The sequence below is a fragment of the Cyprinus carpio genome, chromosome A20 (genome assembly GCF_018340385.1).
Source record: "Cyprinus carpio isolate SPL01 chromosome A20, ASM1834038v1, whole genome shotgun sequence".
Lineage (NCBI taxonomy): Eukaryota > Metazoa > Chordata > Actinopteri > Cypriniformes > Cyprinidae > Cyprinus > Cyprinus carpio.
In genome coordinates this window covers 22,910,548-22,928,446 of record NC_056591.1, presented here as the reverse complement: position 1 = coordinate 22,928,446, position 17,899 = coordinate 22,910,548, and the positions used below count along the sequence as shown (strand labels likewise).

General features: G+C 34.7%; 2 protein-coding genes across 3 annotated transcripts; both read right to left on the bottom strand.

Moving 5' to 3' along the window:
• Window positions 1-352: 352 nt before the first annotated feature.
• Window positions 353-8,983, bottom strand: LOC109071983 (E3 ubiquitin-protein ligase rnf8). Of its 2 annotated transcripts, none has more exons than XM_042778175.1 (8): window positions 8,733-8,983; window positions 7,499-7,627; window positions 5,339-6,028; window positions 3,998-4,060; window positions 3,826-3,915; window positions 3,451-3,558; window positions 1,762-1,966; window positions 353-631 (listed from the first exon to the last, which is right to left on the bottom strand). In XM_042778175.1, exons 1-8 carry the CDS (start codon window positions 8,859-8,861, stop codon window positions 438-440), a joined length of 1,608 nt encoding a protein of 535 aa, XP_042634109.1. In that variant the 5' UTR covers window positions 8,862-8,983; the 3' UTR covers window positions 353-437. The 2 variants fall into 2 exon arrangements, with proteins under 2 accessions (XP_042634109.1, XP_042634110.1); XM_042778176.1 differs by having other exon boundaries at window positions 447-631; window positions 1,755-1,966.
• Window positions 8,984-12,037: 3,054 nt separating this feature from the next.
• LOC109050148 (alpha-1,6-mannosyl-glycoprotein 2-beta-N-acetylglucosaminyltransferase-like) lies at window positions 12,038-13,773 on the bottom strand. Its single transcript, XM_042778174.1, has one exon. The coding sequence runs from the start codon at window positions 13,419-13,421 to the stop codon at window positions 12,180-12,182; it is 1,242 nt and encodes a 413-aa protein (XP_042634108.1). The 5' UTR covers window positions 13,422-13,773; the 3' UTR covers window positions 12,038-12,179.
• Between the last annotated feature and the right edge of the window lie 4,126 nt (window positions 13,774-17,899).

Below are 17,899 nucleotides of genomic sequence, written 5' to 3'. Positions count from 1 at the left end.
ACAACACACTGCCTGCCCCTCTTGTGTCAGATACTGGAAATGACCAACTGTGCCCGTTACAAGCAACAATCAACACAGCCTCATTTATTATAACGGAAGTGAAGTCATCGCTTTAAGTGTATGTTTCAGGTAAGCTTTTTCACATTTTCTGAGCTGATTTTGTAGAAATTCTGTGGGATTTAAATGTGGTAAAATGCTCTGCATTCTTATTGGTAGATGAAAGCATATTCAAATTATCTACAGTATTGCACAGGCCCTTTTTTAATGAATTAAAACAACATCCAAATGGCTGAGTGCAAAATAATTATAAAGTTTATTCATCAATGAAGCCCAAACAAATAATAGTGAGCTACAAACATAAAAAATAGCACGGCTAAATGAAACAAAAAGAAATGAGCTGTGCCTGTGTTCTTCACAAGTGCATGTCTGAGTGTTTCTCAGAGATAATCGTCCTCGTCAGTGCAGGACGAGTCGTCATCGCTGGCATAATGAAGCAGTGAGTCGTTAGACTCGGAGGAGTCCAGGAACACGGAGCTGTCGCTCTGAAAGATCGCATCGTCGTCACTGCTGCTGCTGTCGTCGCTGTCGTCATTTATTACCACGACTGCTGGAGAGACGCTTGCTTTCTGACCTGAGAACACAGTTTATATTTTGCATTTCAGACAGGATCTTATACTTCCAAAGCACCATTTGTACCTACAGGACTTGTTTTTATGAGAACATACCTGATCTTAACAGTCTGAAGCAGCACAGCTGTTGGTTATATCGTTGATGTAAAGCAAAAGACACTACATTGTTTTTTCACTGACTGACTTTATACAGCATTTATTCCCAAAAACATGGTGAGAATGTGTTTTTTTCTGTCTAGTGACAGCAGTTTCTGATTTATGGAGTGATTAAACGAGAAATCCAAAATCCCCTCCGGAAAAAACCTTTAATATGTCAACAAGATGAACCTGGCCTTATGCAGTTACGCAGTACATATTTTAGAAAACTTGCAATTCTTATCAGTCAGCTGGTGAAGTATGGTGATATCTCTTTAAACTATTCAGCTGTGATGTCTTGCCTTAAAGGAATAATTCACCCAAAAATTTCAATTTGAGATGTAGTTTGGAGAAATGTAGCGTTGCATCACTTGCTCACTGCAAGTGAATGGGTGCCGTCAGAATGAGAGTCCAAACAGCTGATAGTTTAACATCAATTCAATCAATGCATCATTAACACGTTTTTAGCTTCAAACCGTTGCTTTCAGCTAAAATATGAGTTCATAATCAATAATAACGCTGGATCAGGAGAGAAATCTGCACAGATCAACCACCGTTTAAAAACAGCTCTAAACAAATATGCGGCTGGATTTTGATGTCAGAGAGAAGAGGAGGCGGATGAAATGGTATTATGGACTCCTATTTTAGCCAGAAGCAATGGTTTAAAGTTAAAAACATCTCAATGCAGGATTTGTTTCATCTTTTGTCTTCTCCAGATGTTAACTGATGGACAGGAGTGCTGTGGATTATTATTGTGATTTTTTTATCAGCTGTTTGGACTCTCATTCTGACGGCACCCATTCACTTGCATTGAGCAAGTGATGCAATTTCTCCAAATCTGATGAAGAAACTCAACTCTTGGATGGCTTCAGGAGGAATAAATTAACAACAAACATTCATTTCTAGGTGAACTATTCCTTTACTGCTGAAAAACTATCCATAATTTCTCAAAGACTGGCATCAGACGGCAGACGCAGTGATGTCACGCACCTCTCACCTTTCCGCTCGTTGATCAGCGCCAGGCGTCTCTCTCTCATGTCGGCGCTCAGGTTCTCCACCATGCGGTCGATGCAGTTGTCCAGGACCAGAGAGCGCGTCTGAGACGTGATGGTCTGCCAGCACATGGGACACTTGTCCTTGCGGTTACGCCACTCTCGGATGCAGTGCTGACAGAAGCTGTGGGCGCAGTTCAGCGTCACGGCCTGAGAGGTCACAGAGGTCCAAGGTTGAGAGGAATAAGCAGATGCATCCTATACACTTAGCGTCTGATGCACACTGCACGCAAAACTGGAAAAGGATAAAACTTTGTGGGCCTAGCCTATTTTTTAAGGCATGATTTCAGACAAATCCATCCTGAAATGGTGTATAAAAGCAAAACAAACTGTGACTGGTCACTTTACATCACAATAAGTTGCATAACAGACCAAGCATTATGCTGATATCTAAAATCTGACTATAGAAGATAGCCAAGACTGGAGTAATGATGCTGAAAATTCAGCTTTAAATTACAGGAATAAATTACATTTTACAATACAATTACAACCGAAAGCAATTATTTTAAATTGTAATATGATTTCACAACATTACTGTTTTTACTTTATTCTTATTCAAATAAATGAAGCCGAAGAGACTTTCATACACATAAAAAATTAATACATCTTACCCCAAACTTTTGAACAAGCCTCAGTTAAACCTGTATTTACTTGCATTACATAATATCAAAACAAGTGGCATGTTTTAACCCCTTAACTGTCACTCACATTTTGAACATTGACTTGAAAGTGTACTTTCCTAACTAAAATGTTTATAATTCATGAACAAAAACATTTTATAACATGATATTGATATACCATTTTCATGGTAATGCAATGTCTGATTTTAAAATGGGTTTTAAAGGATGAATTTTGAGATTTTAAGTTTTCAGTTGATATATCACTTCTGATTAATTCTAAAGTGTTTTAGTGAAAAAGGCAACGAAGACGACTTTTTTTTTTTTTTTTTTTTTGACAAGGTCATAACTCCTGTTATGATGCAGATTTTTGAGGGTGCACTCGTCATAAATTAATCTATTACTTTTCCTACATAATCTATTACTTTTCCTACATATTACTTTTAACAAAAAACATTGGTAAAATATCTATTTAGGAGTCTTAGACCTTTCCAACGATATATAGTTTGTCATGATTAGATAAGGATTTAGTGACAGGGTGACAGTTAACAGGTTAAAGAAACTAAGAATAAGGGCATTTTCCAATCAAAACCATTTATTTAACTAAACATCTTTGGACTCTTCTAGAGTTTGCGGAAAATGTTCATTTGTTGCTGTACTAACAACACTGTTGTTTATTCTGAAACGACTTAAGAACTGACTTCATGCATCCACTAAAAATAATAGTAAAAGTGGATCTGATAAAAAGCTTGAGCATTGTTTGTTTGCATTAACACTTTGTTTTATATTTTATCTCTAATGCAATGAAATCCGAACACTTTTAGATGTGATTTAAGTGTACACTTTGAATACTTCCATCGGAGTTTTTGCACAAAACACTACGTCAACCTACACTCCGTTTTTGAAACTTTTATAGAAAAGAACATTTTGATCTTTTGAAAAGTCAGTGTTGTTCCCGTCATTCCTACATATGCTCTCATGACCTTTCACATCAGGTTTTTTATTTTTATTTTTTACCTCGATGAAGAGCTCAGAACAAATGCTACACTGCAGTTCACTCTCCAGCACTTCAGTCATCTGTGTGACCACTTCTTCTTTCTGAGCTTTGGCCTTTTCTTTCTCTTCCTGTGAGAGAAGGTTACAAATTATTGTACGAAACGGGTTATTTTTCATTAGTTTGTTTTTAGGCATTGTCATTACACTTCCACAAAATACTGCGTGAATCTAGTCACCCTTGAAGATTTTGATGCACAACACATTTTAAGTCTATGACAATTCACTTTACAGTTTCACTTTCATTATGCAGGAAAGTACAGCTAGGAAATTCATCAGAAATTCACCGTTTGAGTTTTACAGTATGTTTGTTCTCTAGCTCATCTTTCCCATAACTACCTTTGTAACTTCCAGCTCCTTATCTTTGGCTTGAAGAACCTCCTTGAATCCTTCTCGAGCGTGTTTGAGCTCCTCGATAACTTTGCGATGCTGGCAAAGCAAAGGAAAACATCACGTAACACTCGCGCTTAAGCTCATAAAATATTGATGGTGTGCTGTTTATTTTTCTTACCTCTTTTAACGCCTCCACAAGTTGCTTTTTCAAGCCGTCCTCGTTCTGTTGTGCTTTTTCAGTTTGGGAAAACAACATATTTGTGTAAACACACAGATGACATTATCACAGCTTTATATTATGACCCTCAGTCTCTCATTATAAATGAAATAATAATGATGAAATAATAAATATGAGCATCATCTTTACGATCTTTTAAATCATGGCTCTAGCCAAAAGAAATGTATTTAGATGATCCAGGAGCTTTTAGAAAAATCAAGTGAAGTTTGCAGCAGATCATATAACTTTGATAAGCAAGACATTTCAGCTACAGCTTATGCTTTATTATATATTAATATGGTAAATATGCTGATCCGAACCTTGCCACAATGATTGAGATACGGCTCTGAAATTCATGTGATGTTTAGATTATTATAATATTTACTAATATTTTGAACTAGCTTTTATTTTTATATATTCAGTTTCATTTTAGTTCTTTTTAGAAATGTTGTTGTTTATCATTTTATTATTTGTTAAATTACCACTTAGCTTTTATTTATTTTACAGTTTTATTAATTTGTGCACTTCAATTTAAACTTGTTTCAGCTAGTTGCCAAGGCAACATTCCTTGTTTTTAAAGTTTTTCATTTAAATTATACTTTTTAAACTTAATTTCAAATAACAAAAATATTTTTTGATGATCACGGACTGCAAATGGGAAAGAGTAATGGGAACTAGATATATTCGATAAATAAATATAAGTAAACATCCTCATCCATACCTCACCTGCCATTGTATATAGATTCAATATTACTTATATTCTATTACAGTATTTATTAATATTTTGAAACAGCTTCCATTTTCATATTTTCAGTTTCCTTTTATTTGTGGTTTAAGTCATTTTATTCTATTTTAGTCTTTAGTTCTATAAAAAATACAAACATTCCATAAAATATAATTCTATAAAAATTAGCTTCATTTTTTTTAATTTTAGTTTTAGTAATTTTAGAACTTCAAATTTTAATTTCAGTTGCCAAGGCAACATTTCAAATGTTCATTTTTTTAAAACTCAACCAATATTACATACGTTTTCCATCTAATATTTTATTTTAGCCTAATTTCAAATAATGAAAAGGATTTTTGATGAAAATGATTCAGTTAAATCTAAGAACACTGGTCATCTGTACACTTTGACTGTAGGGGAAGCTGAATACTTGCATACTATATAGTAGGTGAAGAACAGAACGTCCAAATTCACGTTATTCATAAAACAAGATTTGAATTGTGCATATGATGGACACTTTACTATACAATAAGCCATTCACTACATACAAACCCCGCCCTCAAAAACCATGACCTCACCTCCAGGCGGCGCTCCTCCTCACAGAAGGATTTCTCCAGGGTCTCCATGCGTCTGAGCGCCTGCTCCTGCTGTGACCTCAGCTGACCCCGCAGCAGCTCCAGCTGCGCCTGCAGATCCTGCATCTCCCGCTCTCGCTCCGGCGTCTGATGCTGCTGCAGCTCCAGCTCCGCCGCGCGCTTCTGCGTGTGGCCCACGCGGCCCTTCAGGACCATCATGTTCCTGTTGTAGCGGTGCACGCTCACCAGCTGCTGACTGCGGTCACTGCCGCCGCTCGAGCTGCTTCCCGCTTTATCCCCGCATCTGTCCTCCTCCAGGGGTTTAGAGGAAAATTTATCCGGTTCCCGGCGTTCCCCGGACGGACACGGCTGCGCACGTGACTTATCCGGGCCGGAGCTGCGGTACAGCTTGGATTTGGAGTGCTGCGTGGGACACGGCTCCGCCTCGTCTCCATCGAACTTACGCTTTGAGTTTTTCAGTTTTTGGCCAAAGGAAGCGGCACCAGATTCTTTGCTTGGACTCCCAGATAGGAAGGATTTGACCTCACTGAAGTTCTTCTGGACGAGGATGTAGTCGAACTCCACGGGGTTGCCGTCGAGAGGGACGCCGAGCCGCACAGAGTCATCCTGCTTCAGTAAACAGGGGCTTCCAGGCGGTATTCGGCTCCCGTTCACCCACACGCCATTCAGACTCTGGGTATACATACAAGCACAAGATAGACACATTTAAAAAGAAAGAAAGGCAGTTATTTTAGTATTATTTATATTATTATTTTTATTAATATTTACAGTTTTATTATAAAAAAAATATAATTTTATGTTTTCTGTTTTTACTCTTGGTATGGATTTTGTCAGTTTTTTTATTTATAATTTCTCTTTTACACTTAGATGGCACTAGGTGTCACTTTAGTATCATTTATTTACTATTATAATGTTTATCAATATTTTCAGTTTTCTTTTTAATAGTTTTAGTAATTTTCTTTTGTTTTTTAAACACTTCAATAGATTTAATTGATTTTATTTCTGTTTTAAATTTAGATTGCACCAGTGTTATTTATATACAATTATAATATTTATTAATATTTAATTAGCTTTTTTATATTTTTCAGTTTTCAATTTAATTTTAGTCTAATTTGTTTTAATTTGTTGTGTTTTAGCCTTGTTCTTGTGTCATATGTTTTAGTTTTTGTTTTGTTCAAATTAGATTAAAAAAAAAAAAAAATTGTATTTCTGTTTTAAATTTAAATGGCACCAGTGTTATTTTAGTATTATTAACATACTCTTATGCAATTTATTACTATTTTAATATACCTATTAATATTTAACTTTCATTTTTATATTTTCTTTGTGTTTATATTATTTATATTTGTGTATTTTGTATTTTCAGTTTTCTTTTTAATTTTAGTCATTTTCATTAGTTTTTAATACTCCTATTTACCTTTAATTTTATTTTATTTCTGTTTTACATTTAGATTGCACCAGTGTTATTTATTTACAATTATAATATTTATTAATATTTAAGTTTTTATATATATTTTCAGTTTTCAATTTAATTTTAGTTAAATTTTTAATGATTTTGTTACATTTTTTATTAGCTTTTTTTTTTAAATATTACTATTTAACTTTAATTTTATTTAGATCCCTCCAATGTTATTTTAGTATTATTTATCTACTATTAAGGAAAACTTTGAATAAGCCTTTACTCTCATGATTTTAATTTGCATTTCTAATTTTAGTTTATGCTCTTGTGTCATATATATTAGTCTTTGTTTTGTTTAAAATATTTTTATTCAAATTAGATTTATTTATTTTTTTGTATTTCTGTTTTAAATTTAAATGGCACCAGTGTTATTTCAGTATTATTAATATACTCCTATGCTATTTATTAATATTTTTCTATAGCTATTAATATTTAACTTTAATATTTTTTTTAATTTTAGTCATTTTCTGAAGTGCTTGTCACTTCCATTTGTTTTTAATACTCCTATTTACCTTTAATTTTATTTCACTTCTGTTTTACATTTAGATTGCACCAGTGTTATAGTATTAATATTGACTATCTTTTATTATTTCTTACATTTAGCTTTAATGTTTTCTTATTTCAGCTGTCTCGGAGCCTGTGAGAAAGACAGAAATACACAGACAGACAGACAGACTCCACACCTTATTGTCCGTCACTGTCCACTGTCCGTCGTGGTTCTTCTTGAACACACAGTGGATTCTGGATATCATCAGTGGACAGCTGGTCGACAGAATCTGATGGGTCACATTCAGACCACGACCAACAGAGACCTGATTAAAAACAGACAGAAGAGCCAAAGGCAGTAATATATTTAATTCATGAATTCAATCCAGTAGAAATGCATTCATATCTAAGCCATTAAACTATGACAAACATAGTTTTATTTCCAAAACTCTCATATTTAATTCAGAATTAGTTAACCCCTTAACTGTCACCGTCCCAGCTGTGGGACGCTTGGCGCTCTTTTTTGTTGTTGTCCCTTTTCTCTATAAAATCTTTTAGTAATCATCATAATCATATATCATTTGAAAGCTTAGAAGCCCAAGATTCATCCTGAGACATTGCGTTACCATGAAAATGGTACTTTAAAATCTCCTCCCCCTTAGTGGGCAGTGTCAGGTGTCATATTACAAAATGCATTACGGTCTTTTACAATCAAAACTTTTTATAATCTTGGCAACAAACATATCATTGGAAAGGTCTGAGTCTCAGGATATTTTGACAGAGAAATAAAATTGACAGAGAAATCCAGAGAAAAATTCATTAAACAAAATTCAAAGGAGTTTTGATGGCTCCCAGTGGCTGTTTGTGGTATGACGCCCTAAATAAAATCTCACAGGAACCTCAGTTTTTTTCATATCAACTTCAAATTTGGAACATAACTTATTTAGACACAAGGCTTTAATGTTTTTAACAATTTTAGAGTAAAACCTGTTATGTAAAATATTTATAATAAATAAAATTAAATAAAATTAATATAGCGCATTTTATTTACAGTACATTTAAACTTCTATAACTTTTTGATACTTTAATTTTTTGAAAAAAAATTTAAAAAGAGACCAACCTTAGGTCTATATTCCAAAGTGTTCATAAAATACAACAATTTAAGTTTGGATAGTGCACTTAAATGACTATTTTTTTTAAAAAAAATGGGGGGTGACAGTTAAAGGGTTAAATAGCTTTTCTGAGGTATGTGTGTCAATATAAGAGCAATGAAAATAAGAAAACAAAGTGTTGGTTTGACTGCAGGTCAATGTTGTCTCAACGTGCAGTTAAACAACCCCACATCACGCTTAACTTGACCTCAGAAAGCTGCATGTCATATTAAGTCTGTAAATATAATAAAATAAACACATTTATTGAGCAAACACGCACCTCTGAGTCCTCGAACAGACGCAGCCAGTCACGGTCTCTCCCCACACGCTGCAAACACCAGATTCTGTCTTTCTCAGAACCTTCTTCCTCGGTGTTTAAGGAAGGAGGCTCTTCAGTCTTCTCCATCATTCGTATAATGTGAAATTATACTGTTGTTATTGTTTGCTGTCCGCCACATACCGCCATGAAGCTGCAGAAGAGTTTTTCACAAGGACGCAACGCTTCCACTCTACGCTCGTGCGCGCATCACGTGACGTCCAGCGTGACTTCTGATTGGCTGTGGGGGTTTGGAGCTTGAAGATTATTGGCTGAGCGTGCAAAGGCTTTAGACTGTGACCGTTGGTGTTTTTCCGCCAGAGGGCGGTTTGAGGCTCACAGAGCCGATTTCTTCATTGAGCAACATATTAATACACGGATGTTTGTAACGGTTGTAAACTAAAAGTAGAATGTTTTAAAAGTTGTACATTTTACAGGTTACTACCTACCTTAGAATTGGAAAAGGGGGCAGCAGTTTCAATAAAATTACATTTTATTTTTAAAACCCTCATCGATTAAGCACAAGCGCATGTGATTGTCCCATCCCGATCATCGATGAGAAAAGTAACATGTATCATGTGATAACGCCGTGCGCAGCGTTATTGACAATAATAATTATTTAAAAAAAAAGTTTTTACTTGTATTAGTTATTTTTACTGTATATTCTGATTTTTATCATATTGCAGTCTATATTCAAGATTTTTCTATGCCATATGTTGGAAATTACTACTGTCATGTTCATTGGCTGTAATATGTCTAGCATTTAAAATAATAATAATAATAATAATAATAATAATAATAAATATCAGTAAATAGCTATTTCATTTAAAATATTCAATAAGGTATTTTAGACCTATCTGACGAATTAGCCATGTTGTAATAATTTTTAATAACTGCATTTTATGCCTTGCTTTACTGTATTTTTTGCTTTACTGTATTTTTTGCTTTGCTTTGCCTTGCTTTACTTTGTGTCTCAATTAGCCTAGCATTTCATATGTACAATATGTATATATAGATATAAATATATACTATAAATATTATATAAACTATAAATCTTCCATTTCAAATGAAAGAATCACGTCATGGTTATGCATATAATTAAATTTAAAGAACAGAAAGACGCCAGGTGATTATAAGCCATTTACAAATTCCTTTCTCAAAACATCATCATTTGACAGTCTAATAAAATATCGATGCTCTGCCAGTGTCTAAACACAAGTCAGGTGCAACTGAAGATGTTTATACTTCATTAAACAGACACAAATACAGAATATGATATGGTTTTAAAACACTCAAAAACAACAGAAAACCATTAAAAGCAGTACCCCTTATTCATAAATTCATTAAATCAGAGAAAATAGAGCAACAGAATTACACAGATGTGATTCAGTATATACACTCCTGAACATGCCGAGGCGATCAATGCATCTTTGGCTCAAAGCTTAAAGAACATATATGAATATGGCTTTTAGAGATAGCATTATGATTTGATTTTGTAAAACAAACATACGTTTCATTCTCGGATCACTAGAGCAAGCAATCTCTCTCTCTCTCTCTCTCGCTCGCACATACACATGCAGTATTCACTCTAGTCAAAACATAATAAAAGAATGCATTTCAGATCCATTTCCACAAAAACATTCGAGCATGTCAGCTTTTCCTCCATAAAGCTATAACGGAAATCACAGAAAGGAAACACACAGAGAAGTTCAGCTGGGAAAAAAAAACACGAGGTCCACCTTTGTTTCTTCAAAACTCTCCAATCCAAGCACAAAGGTGAGTTTTTTTTGGTATCATGTCAAGGCTGTAAATGTAACATTTCACAACTTATAATTCTTCCAACCCTGGCAAGTTAATGCTGCTGTGACCCCAACTTCCTCTGAGTGTCTCAGTTGGGAAAGCTGGAAAGTTGCATGCGATTCACAGTGATCTGCAGCCAAACCTGCTTAACTGATGATGAAAATAATGAAACTTTAAAAGTTGCATGCAAAATACTGTGCAGTCATTCCTGTCTTCCACATACAACTACACGAGATATTAAACACAGTGTAACACAACATGTCAAAAAAACTAATTATGATTATTAGAAAGGATGGAAAGCACAAATGCAAGAATGTTTATAAGGCACATATTCACATACACCACCAAAATATGTCCCAATGTTAAAAAATATAAAACAACCCGAAAGAGCTTCTATTTTGAAGAAACGCCAGTAACGGAAGACAGAAGGAATGTTACTTTAAAACTATTGTTATTTACAATAAACTCGTCTGCATGCTGTTCGCTGGAAGGTTCATGATTTTTATTTAACAGGAAAAAGAAACTGTTCAAATGCATGCGATGTGAACACTTTCCTTACGTTCAGCAGTGTCAGTAATATTTAAATGATGTAAATCTCCTAAAGACATGGGCTAATGAATCTCAGGAAACATATTCAGGTCACATTTCACAACAAAACCAGACAAGAAGTGATTTTTTAACATATTTCTGTGCTCTATGCATAAAAATGAAGCCAGTTTTATCAATTATTATTAGCACCATATTATTAATATGTGACATTTTCAACACAATAAACCACATTCCAACTACAAATTCTCATTATCATAAAATCGGTGATACATTATTTAGATGGTGAAGCATTCATTTATCATGGTGTTATTTGTTGTACACCCCAAAAAATTGGTGTAGAAACTATTTACACTCAGAAATTGCTAGTAAATTTCACAATTAATTACAAAGAGACCGCACGTCAAATTAAATGTGAAATTTTTGAAGTAGTAAGACTGAAATAATATTTTCTTGTAAAATGTGTTTCAATAATATTTGTTTTATTAACTTATTTTATAACAGTGCACTGGCCTTTACTTTAATGCATGGTCATTTAAATAAAATAAAATTATAGTAGATTTTTACTATAAAATATAAACAAGTTGTAAGATTACTGGAGTTCGTTTTACAGGAAAAACGTGTTTAATTAATGCTTCTTTGTAATAATTTGTGAAATTTACTAGCAATTTTCTGAAACAACTTTTACTCAGAAATTGCTAGTAAATTTCACAAATAATTACAAAAAACAGGCACTAACACATTGAATTAAACATGATTGAAGTATTTTCTTGTAAAACATACTCCAAATAATCTGTTTTATTTACAACTTAAAATTTAAATTTATTTATTTTTAGTATGAGAATTACAAAAAAAGTAGAGTAAAACATTCAAATTTTTTGTCTTTTGATTTTGTTAGGAAAATTCAACCAGTTTTTTGTGAGATTCATCCACGTTCAGCACAATATTCACACCATTATAGCTCACATTTTCCTATTTTTGGTGAAAGCAAAACCTTTAACCTGCAACACGTAACCCTGATATTGTGAATGGCACTTAAATCGGTCATGAGTGAAAGCGTCCAGCTCAGAGTCGAGCTGCGTAGTTGATGCACAGCGTGTGGTCGCGAACGTCCCCCCATCCTCCGTTCTTCATGTGAGGCTGATGCTCCACCGGCCCGAGGTCGGTCAAGGTCAAAACCGGTGGGAAAAGAGCCGATTGTGCCTCTTTAAGCGCCGCATCCACCCTCTCCTGAGCCTTTTCCGGCCGGCAATCCTCCTTCTGATGCAGGCCGCAGTCTCCGGTGTGAAGAACCCGGCTTCCACGAGCCACCAGAACCTTGAGAGGTTTCGAGATGCACGTACCAGACAAGTTCTGCAGGGTCCAGTCCCAGTTATAATCATCATAGGTGCAGAATGCATGATTGCATCCCATCAGTTTGTAGTAGAGCTCTCTGGAGATGCCCATTCCTATGTTATGCTTGGTGGACAGCCATCCCGCCGTCTCAGTTTTGCTGGAAAGCTCGTGGAAGCCTGATAAACCGTCATGGTTGCCTACGGCGAGGATGTCGCAATCCCCGCATTTGGCTTTCCTGAGCTCGATCACGGATTTTAAGTATTGGTGGAAATCTGGGAGAAGGTAGTTGTCTTCCTCGATGAAGACGACAAATCCGTTGTATCCCCGAAGAACCCGCACTCGCTCGAACACGAAATGCAGCTTCCACCACCAGTGGTGTTTGGTTTGGGTGATGGACGCTTCCCTGTAGTGTCCGTACGAATCCGGGTGCTCCGCGTTCAAACAGCCCTTTTTAACGGCGTCCTCCTTCGATATGTCTCTCGGACAATCTTGAGGACCCTGTCCTGGGAATTCGTTGGGATACAGCTGTATGCTGTAGGGGAAATAAATCTGGAGGACCCTGCAGAAGCCGATTCCTTTGACTATATCAGAGATTTCCTCGGAGAAATAGTCGTGGCTGAATATCACGAGTGTGTTTTGTATCCCAGTGACTTTTTCTAAGGACTGTATGAGCATTTTGAGGTACGCCGGACGATTGTGGACTTGCACGACGACAACCCCATCGGGATCCAATGGAAACTTGTCTCCGTTCTGAATGAACTGCCGGTAGTTGCTGTCATAGACAGACTTCCTCATGTTCTCAATGGTCCCGTAGTCAAATTTAACCATTATAGCAGTCTGTGAGACCTCTTTCTCTGTCATCTCCACGTCTGCTTCAGTTTTAGTCCGTCTTATGGAGTAAAACAACACTACAAACACAATCACAATGACGAGGAACGCAATAAAGTTCTTCTTCAACAACCGGAGTCTCATTTTCACAGCCGAAGCACCCTGGAAATGGAAAGCTGTGGATCATACGCTGCTGTCACAGGTCTGGTGTGGACATAATCCGGGCACTTTCACAGCGAGCGCGCGTTCAGGTGAAACACGGACATCGCTCTGTCCAGAGAAGTTCACGAGTGCGTTCTGTTCATCTAAAAGCGCGGAATAAACACGCGACTCGTGAAGCGAAGCGAGAGATGATGATGATGATATTTGGTCGTAGCCTACGTCTGGTTGTTTGTAAAGCGCGAGCTACTCACCCTCATAAAGTGTCATGTGCATGCAACAAAGTTGTAAGCAGGAAGAGAAAGTGCTGTGAGAGTGAGGTTTCTACTGCTGACGTGTTCTTACAGTAACAGGAACACACGAGCGATCGCTCCTCCTCACTCCGACATAGCATGTGCTGAAGATATGCTTTATGTTATTATTATTATTATTAAATATCTGTTAATATATTATGCACTCATAAATAAATGTAATTTTAATTATTATACTATTATTATAAAAATAACATTATAATTAAATGCAAACGTGTTTTAAATTTCGATGTTTTATATTATATTTATTGTTTTATTTATATTAGCTACGCAGTACGCACACAATGCACATTGTTTTTTTATGAATTAAATATACATATATATATATATAAAATGTATTAGGAATATTAAACTATATATATGTATATATGTATGTATATATATATATGTGTGTGTGTGTGTATACATATATCATTAATTCACATAATTATTATTTTAACTTGCATGTAAACAATACATATAAAATGTATGTATATTTAATTAATATAGTAATATATCATTGAATATATGTAATTATTAATCTTTTGACTAATATATATATAGTCAAAAGATTAATAATTACATATATTCAATGATATATTACTATATTATTTAAATTAAAGCATTTTATATATATATATATATAAATATATATATATATATATATATATATATATATATATATATAAAATGCTTGGATTTAGATACTTTGTGTATAAAATGTTATATTTAGATTTTGGATTTTTATCAAATGTATTAGGAAAATAAAATAAATATATGTTTACATACATAATTGATTCATATAACTAATGCTTTACTCGAATTTAAACATCACATATCAATTCACGTATATTCAATTAATGTAATAATATATAACTGAATATATGTCATTATTAATGTATGTTTATATATATATATATATATATATATATATATATATATATATATATATATATATATATATATATATATATATATATATATATATATTCACAAATACTTTGAAAAAAAAATCTTTTACTTTGATTTAGGTATTTTGTGTATAACACTTTATATTTGGATTCTGGATTTTTATAAAATATTAAGCAAACAATATACACAAATATATCATTGAAATGATTACTTTAAGCTATAAGTTTATATGTACAATATATGAAATATACAAAATCCATAGTAAATTGTAGAGAAATGTGTAGGTTACAGTGCAAGACAATTAAATAATTAAATTAACAGAAATATAGATATAAATAAACATTTAATTTCAGTGTGTCATAATCTTCCTCATCATATCCAAGTAGTTTCTCCTTTTTGCATGAATTTTCAAAATTCCCAACTTGCATCCAGAAAAAGTCTTTCAAACATTAAGGTCTGAATAAATTGCTGGACGAATACATGTGATGTGTGTGTATACAGACTCTGTGGGGTGTTCTGCAACCTTTACATGACACAAAAGAGATTATAAAAGAGATAAACAAGCGAAAAACCTGTTTTGTTTAGCAGTTAGGAAAAAACTCAGGTTAAAGAGGTGAAACCAGCTTTACAGCTCTTTTGGTGATTATTCAGATGACCTCTAGATGGCAAAAGAACAGCATCAAATTATGTGTTAAACCCACTGCTTGCTTCATTTATCCTTTATAAAAACCAGAACTCCTTGTAACCCAATAGCTTTACTCAACTTAAAGTGACTCTGGGTGATGTGATTTAATCATGTTGTCACCTAACAAGAAGCCAACAGGTCTGTTTAACACCAATCAGAAGAATAGCATTCAGTGATAGGAGTTAAATACTGGATGCATTTGAAAGATTCAGGCTAAGCCTGTACATTTTACTTAGAGATTAATTTAATTAATTTAATCACTGCAACTAGATACACAAAATGTTAGATTTAAATCCCATAGACTTCCATTGAAAATTCTAACTGACTCTTCCTGTTGGCAAAGTACTCAAACTACAAGGTCTACAGTAAAAAAAAAACCCCTTCATACTTCAAATCCATAAATGGCTTTGTTAATCCAAAATTCTAACTTTTCTTTCTTTTAGCTACTTTTGCAAATCTGTCTGGTGCTACTATTAATGCAGGATCCACACACTTCACCATTAATGCATGTTTATTGCATGCATGTTCTTGAGTTTTTTTGATGAGAACAATCTGTTCAAATGTGTTGCATAAGGAACTTCATTTTGCAATGATGTGCTCAGATTTCTGTATAACTGATAGGATAATTCGTGTGAACTGGTTTCGCCCATTAAACCAATAAACTGAGGTCTTACTGAACTTTTTTAACTAATCAATTTAAGTTAATAACCCAGGATTCCATGGCTTTAAAACAAAGGCCATGCTGTCATGGTGTAACAGGCCTCAGTTTAATTTGCTTGTGAGGGTTTAGCTCAGGTCAGCAGTGATCTCTGTCTGAGACAGGAAGATGCTTCCTTTGACCAACAGCGAAAGGAAATGAGATTTTATTAGTTTTAAGGAAACTTTGTGTGATGTGATCTTTGGCGGTGGCTTCTTCTTTTAGTTTACAAAGGGTCAGAAGGACATTGAACCCATTCAGAGTCGTACATTTTTTTCATTCTGTACAAATTTTGTGCTTCTTTGCTTTCTGAGGGAACGATGCAGAATTAATCAGTTGTAAGGCATGTTGTGCAATAAAGCCACATGCACATTTCACGACAATGTTTTACTATTTGTGACTGAATATTATGCATCTACTCCTAAAACTAAAATATCTGTGTGGGTAAGTGCTGGAAAGTGTTGCAAACATGTATTTTATCGGACCATTGACATTTATATGAGTGCTGAAATCAACACTGAGCCACTGTAATTTAAAAAGATGGATTGATGTTGGTTGGATTGTGTATGAGGCCTAATATCTAAATGCATGTTCTGCCAAAGATCATTTTCACTACCGCAGTCTTTACATGGCATGCTGATGTGAATTAAGCAACTCTCAAACTGCAGCTTTGTCCTCACCCAAATTATTTGTTTTTCTCAAACTGAGTGCTATCTAATCTCCTCAGTGCTCACTTTTTTTTTGATGTTTTTCTCTTTCAGACTGACCACACAGTTAGTTCAATATTTTCGTAATGATTAACATTCTGTTTACAGGAATGTGACACAATGGTCTTAACAGCTCCATAACTGATAATACATTTTATTGTTTCCTGACACCAGATGAAAACTAAAGTTCTTTCCAAAACAGGTCTTTGGACCTGCTGCTTCTGCTCAAGCTTCAGTCTGGGTCAGATTACAGGCACTAGTTCAATTGGGTATGAAGTTATTAGAAGTTATTATGAAGGCATCATGAATGGCCTGAAGTTGAGTAAATTTTAAGCACATTTTAATTTTTTAGTGAACTATTCCTTCAACACTTTTAATCACATTGCTGCTGCCATAAAATCCTGCAAGATGTTATGAGATGCACCTCTAAGAATTCATGCAAACAAACTTCAAGAGGATTTATTGACAACACTGGCATTAGTGTCTCATGGTTTCAGAGTGATGTGTTCAAAGTTTATTGCTACTAATCATCAAAAATGAAGCAATAATGGAAAGAAATTGAATGCAACCTTGATGCATGCTTTGAGGACCCGTACGGACATAAAATTAGATATTCGGCTCATGCGGTGTGACATTACTGCGCATGTGCATTAATAATCAGGTTTTGCAATGGCAGTGTTTGTAGGGGTTTTCTTGGAACCCAGTAATCTCTGTTTTTCCACGAGAGGCCTAAGCATCTGTTCTCAATCACAGCTCAGAAACATCGGCATGCATCAGCGAGGAGAACTGTGGGATGTGAAAACAAAAGGAAACACAGTTAAATCAGCGTGTATTCTCCGGGGTTGTGACATAAAGTGATGAAGCACAAGTGACAGTGGATGACTGTTGTTTGATTACGTACCGGCGTGACGCAAGAAGCTGCAATAATGACAGCATGCAGCGAGAGCATCAGTGTTTGCGAGGTGCTGTTTGGGTGGAGACCGCACTTGGTTGCCATGTTACCACAAAAACAAAAATAATTAGAAAAAGAATACATGATGACGATGACGATGTCGCCACATTTTACGAAATTACATCACCCATTAGTGATGCACCATGCAGTGAAATAATTTAATTACATAATTTCATACCAAAACAAAAAGCTCTGAAATGCATTTCATATAGAAAACAGC

Bases quoted from the DNA above. Each gene is read 5' to 3' on its own strand.
- LOC109071983 (XM_042778175.1), bottom strand. From the start codon at position 8,861: ATGATGGAGAAGACTGAAGAGCCTCCTTCCTTAAACACCGAGGAAGAA. The intron at 7,628-8,732 runs GTGCGTGTTTGC...GTTTTTAATCAG, and splicing joins GTCTGTTCGAGGACTCAGAG to GTCTCTGTTGGTCGTGGTCT. The intron at 1,967-3,450 runs GTAAAAAATAAA...GTGACCTCTCAG, and splicing joins GTTCTGAGCTCTTCATCGAG to GCCGTGACGCTGAACTGCGC.
- LOC109050148 (XM_042778174.1), bottom strand. From the start codon at position 13,421: ATGAGACTCCGGTTGTTGAAGAAGAACTTTATTGCGTTCCTCGTCATT.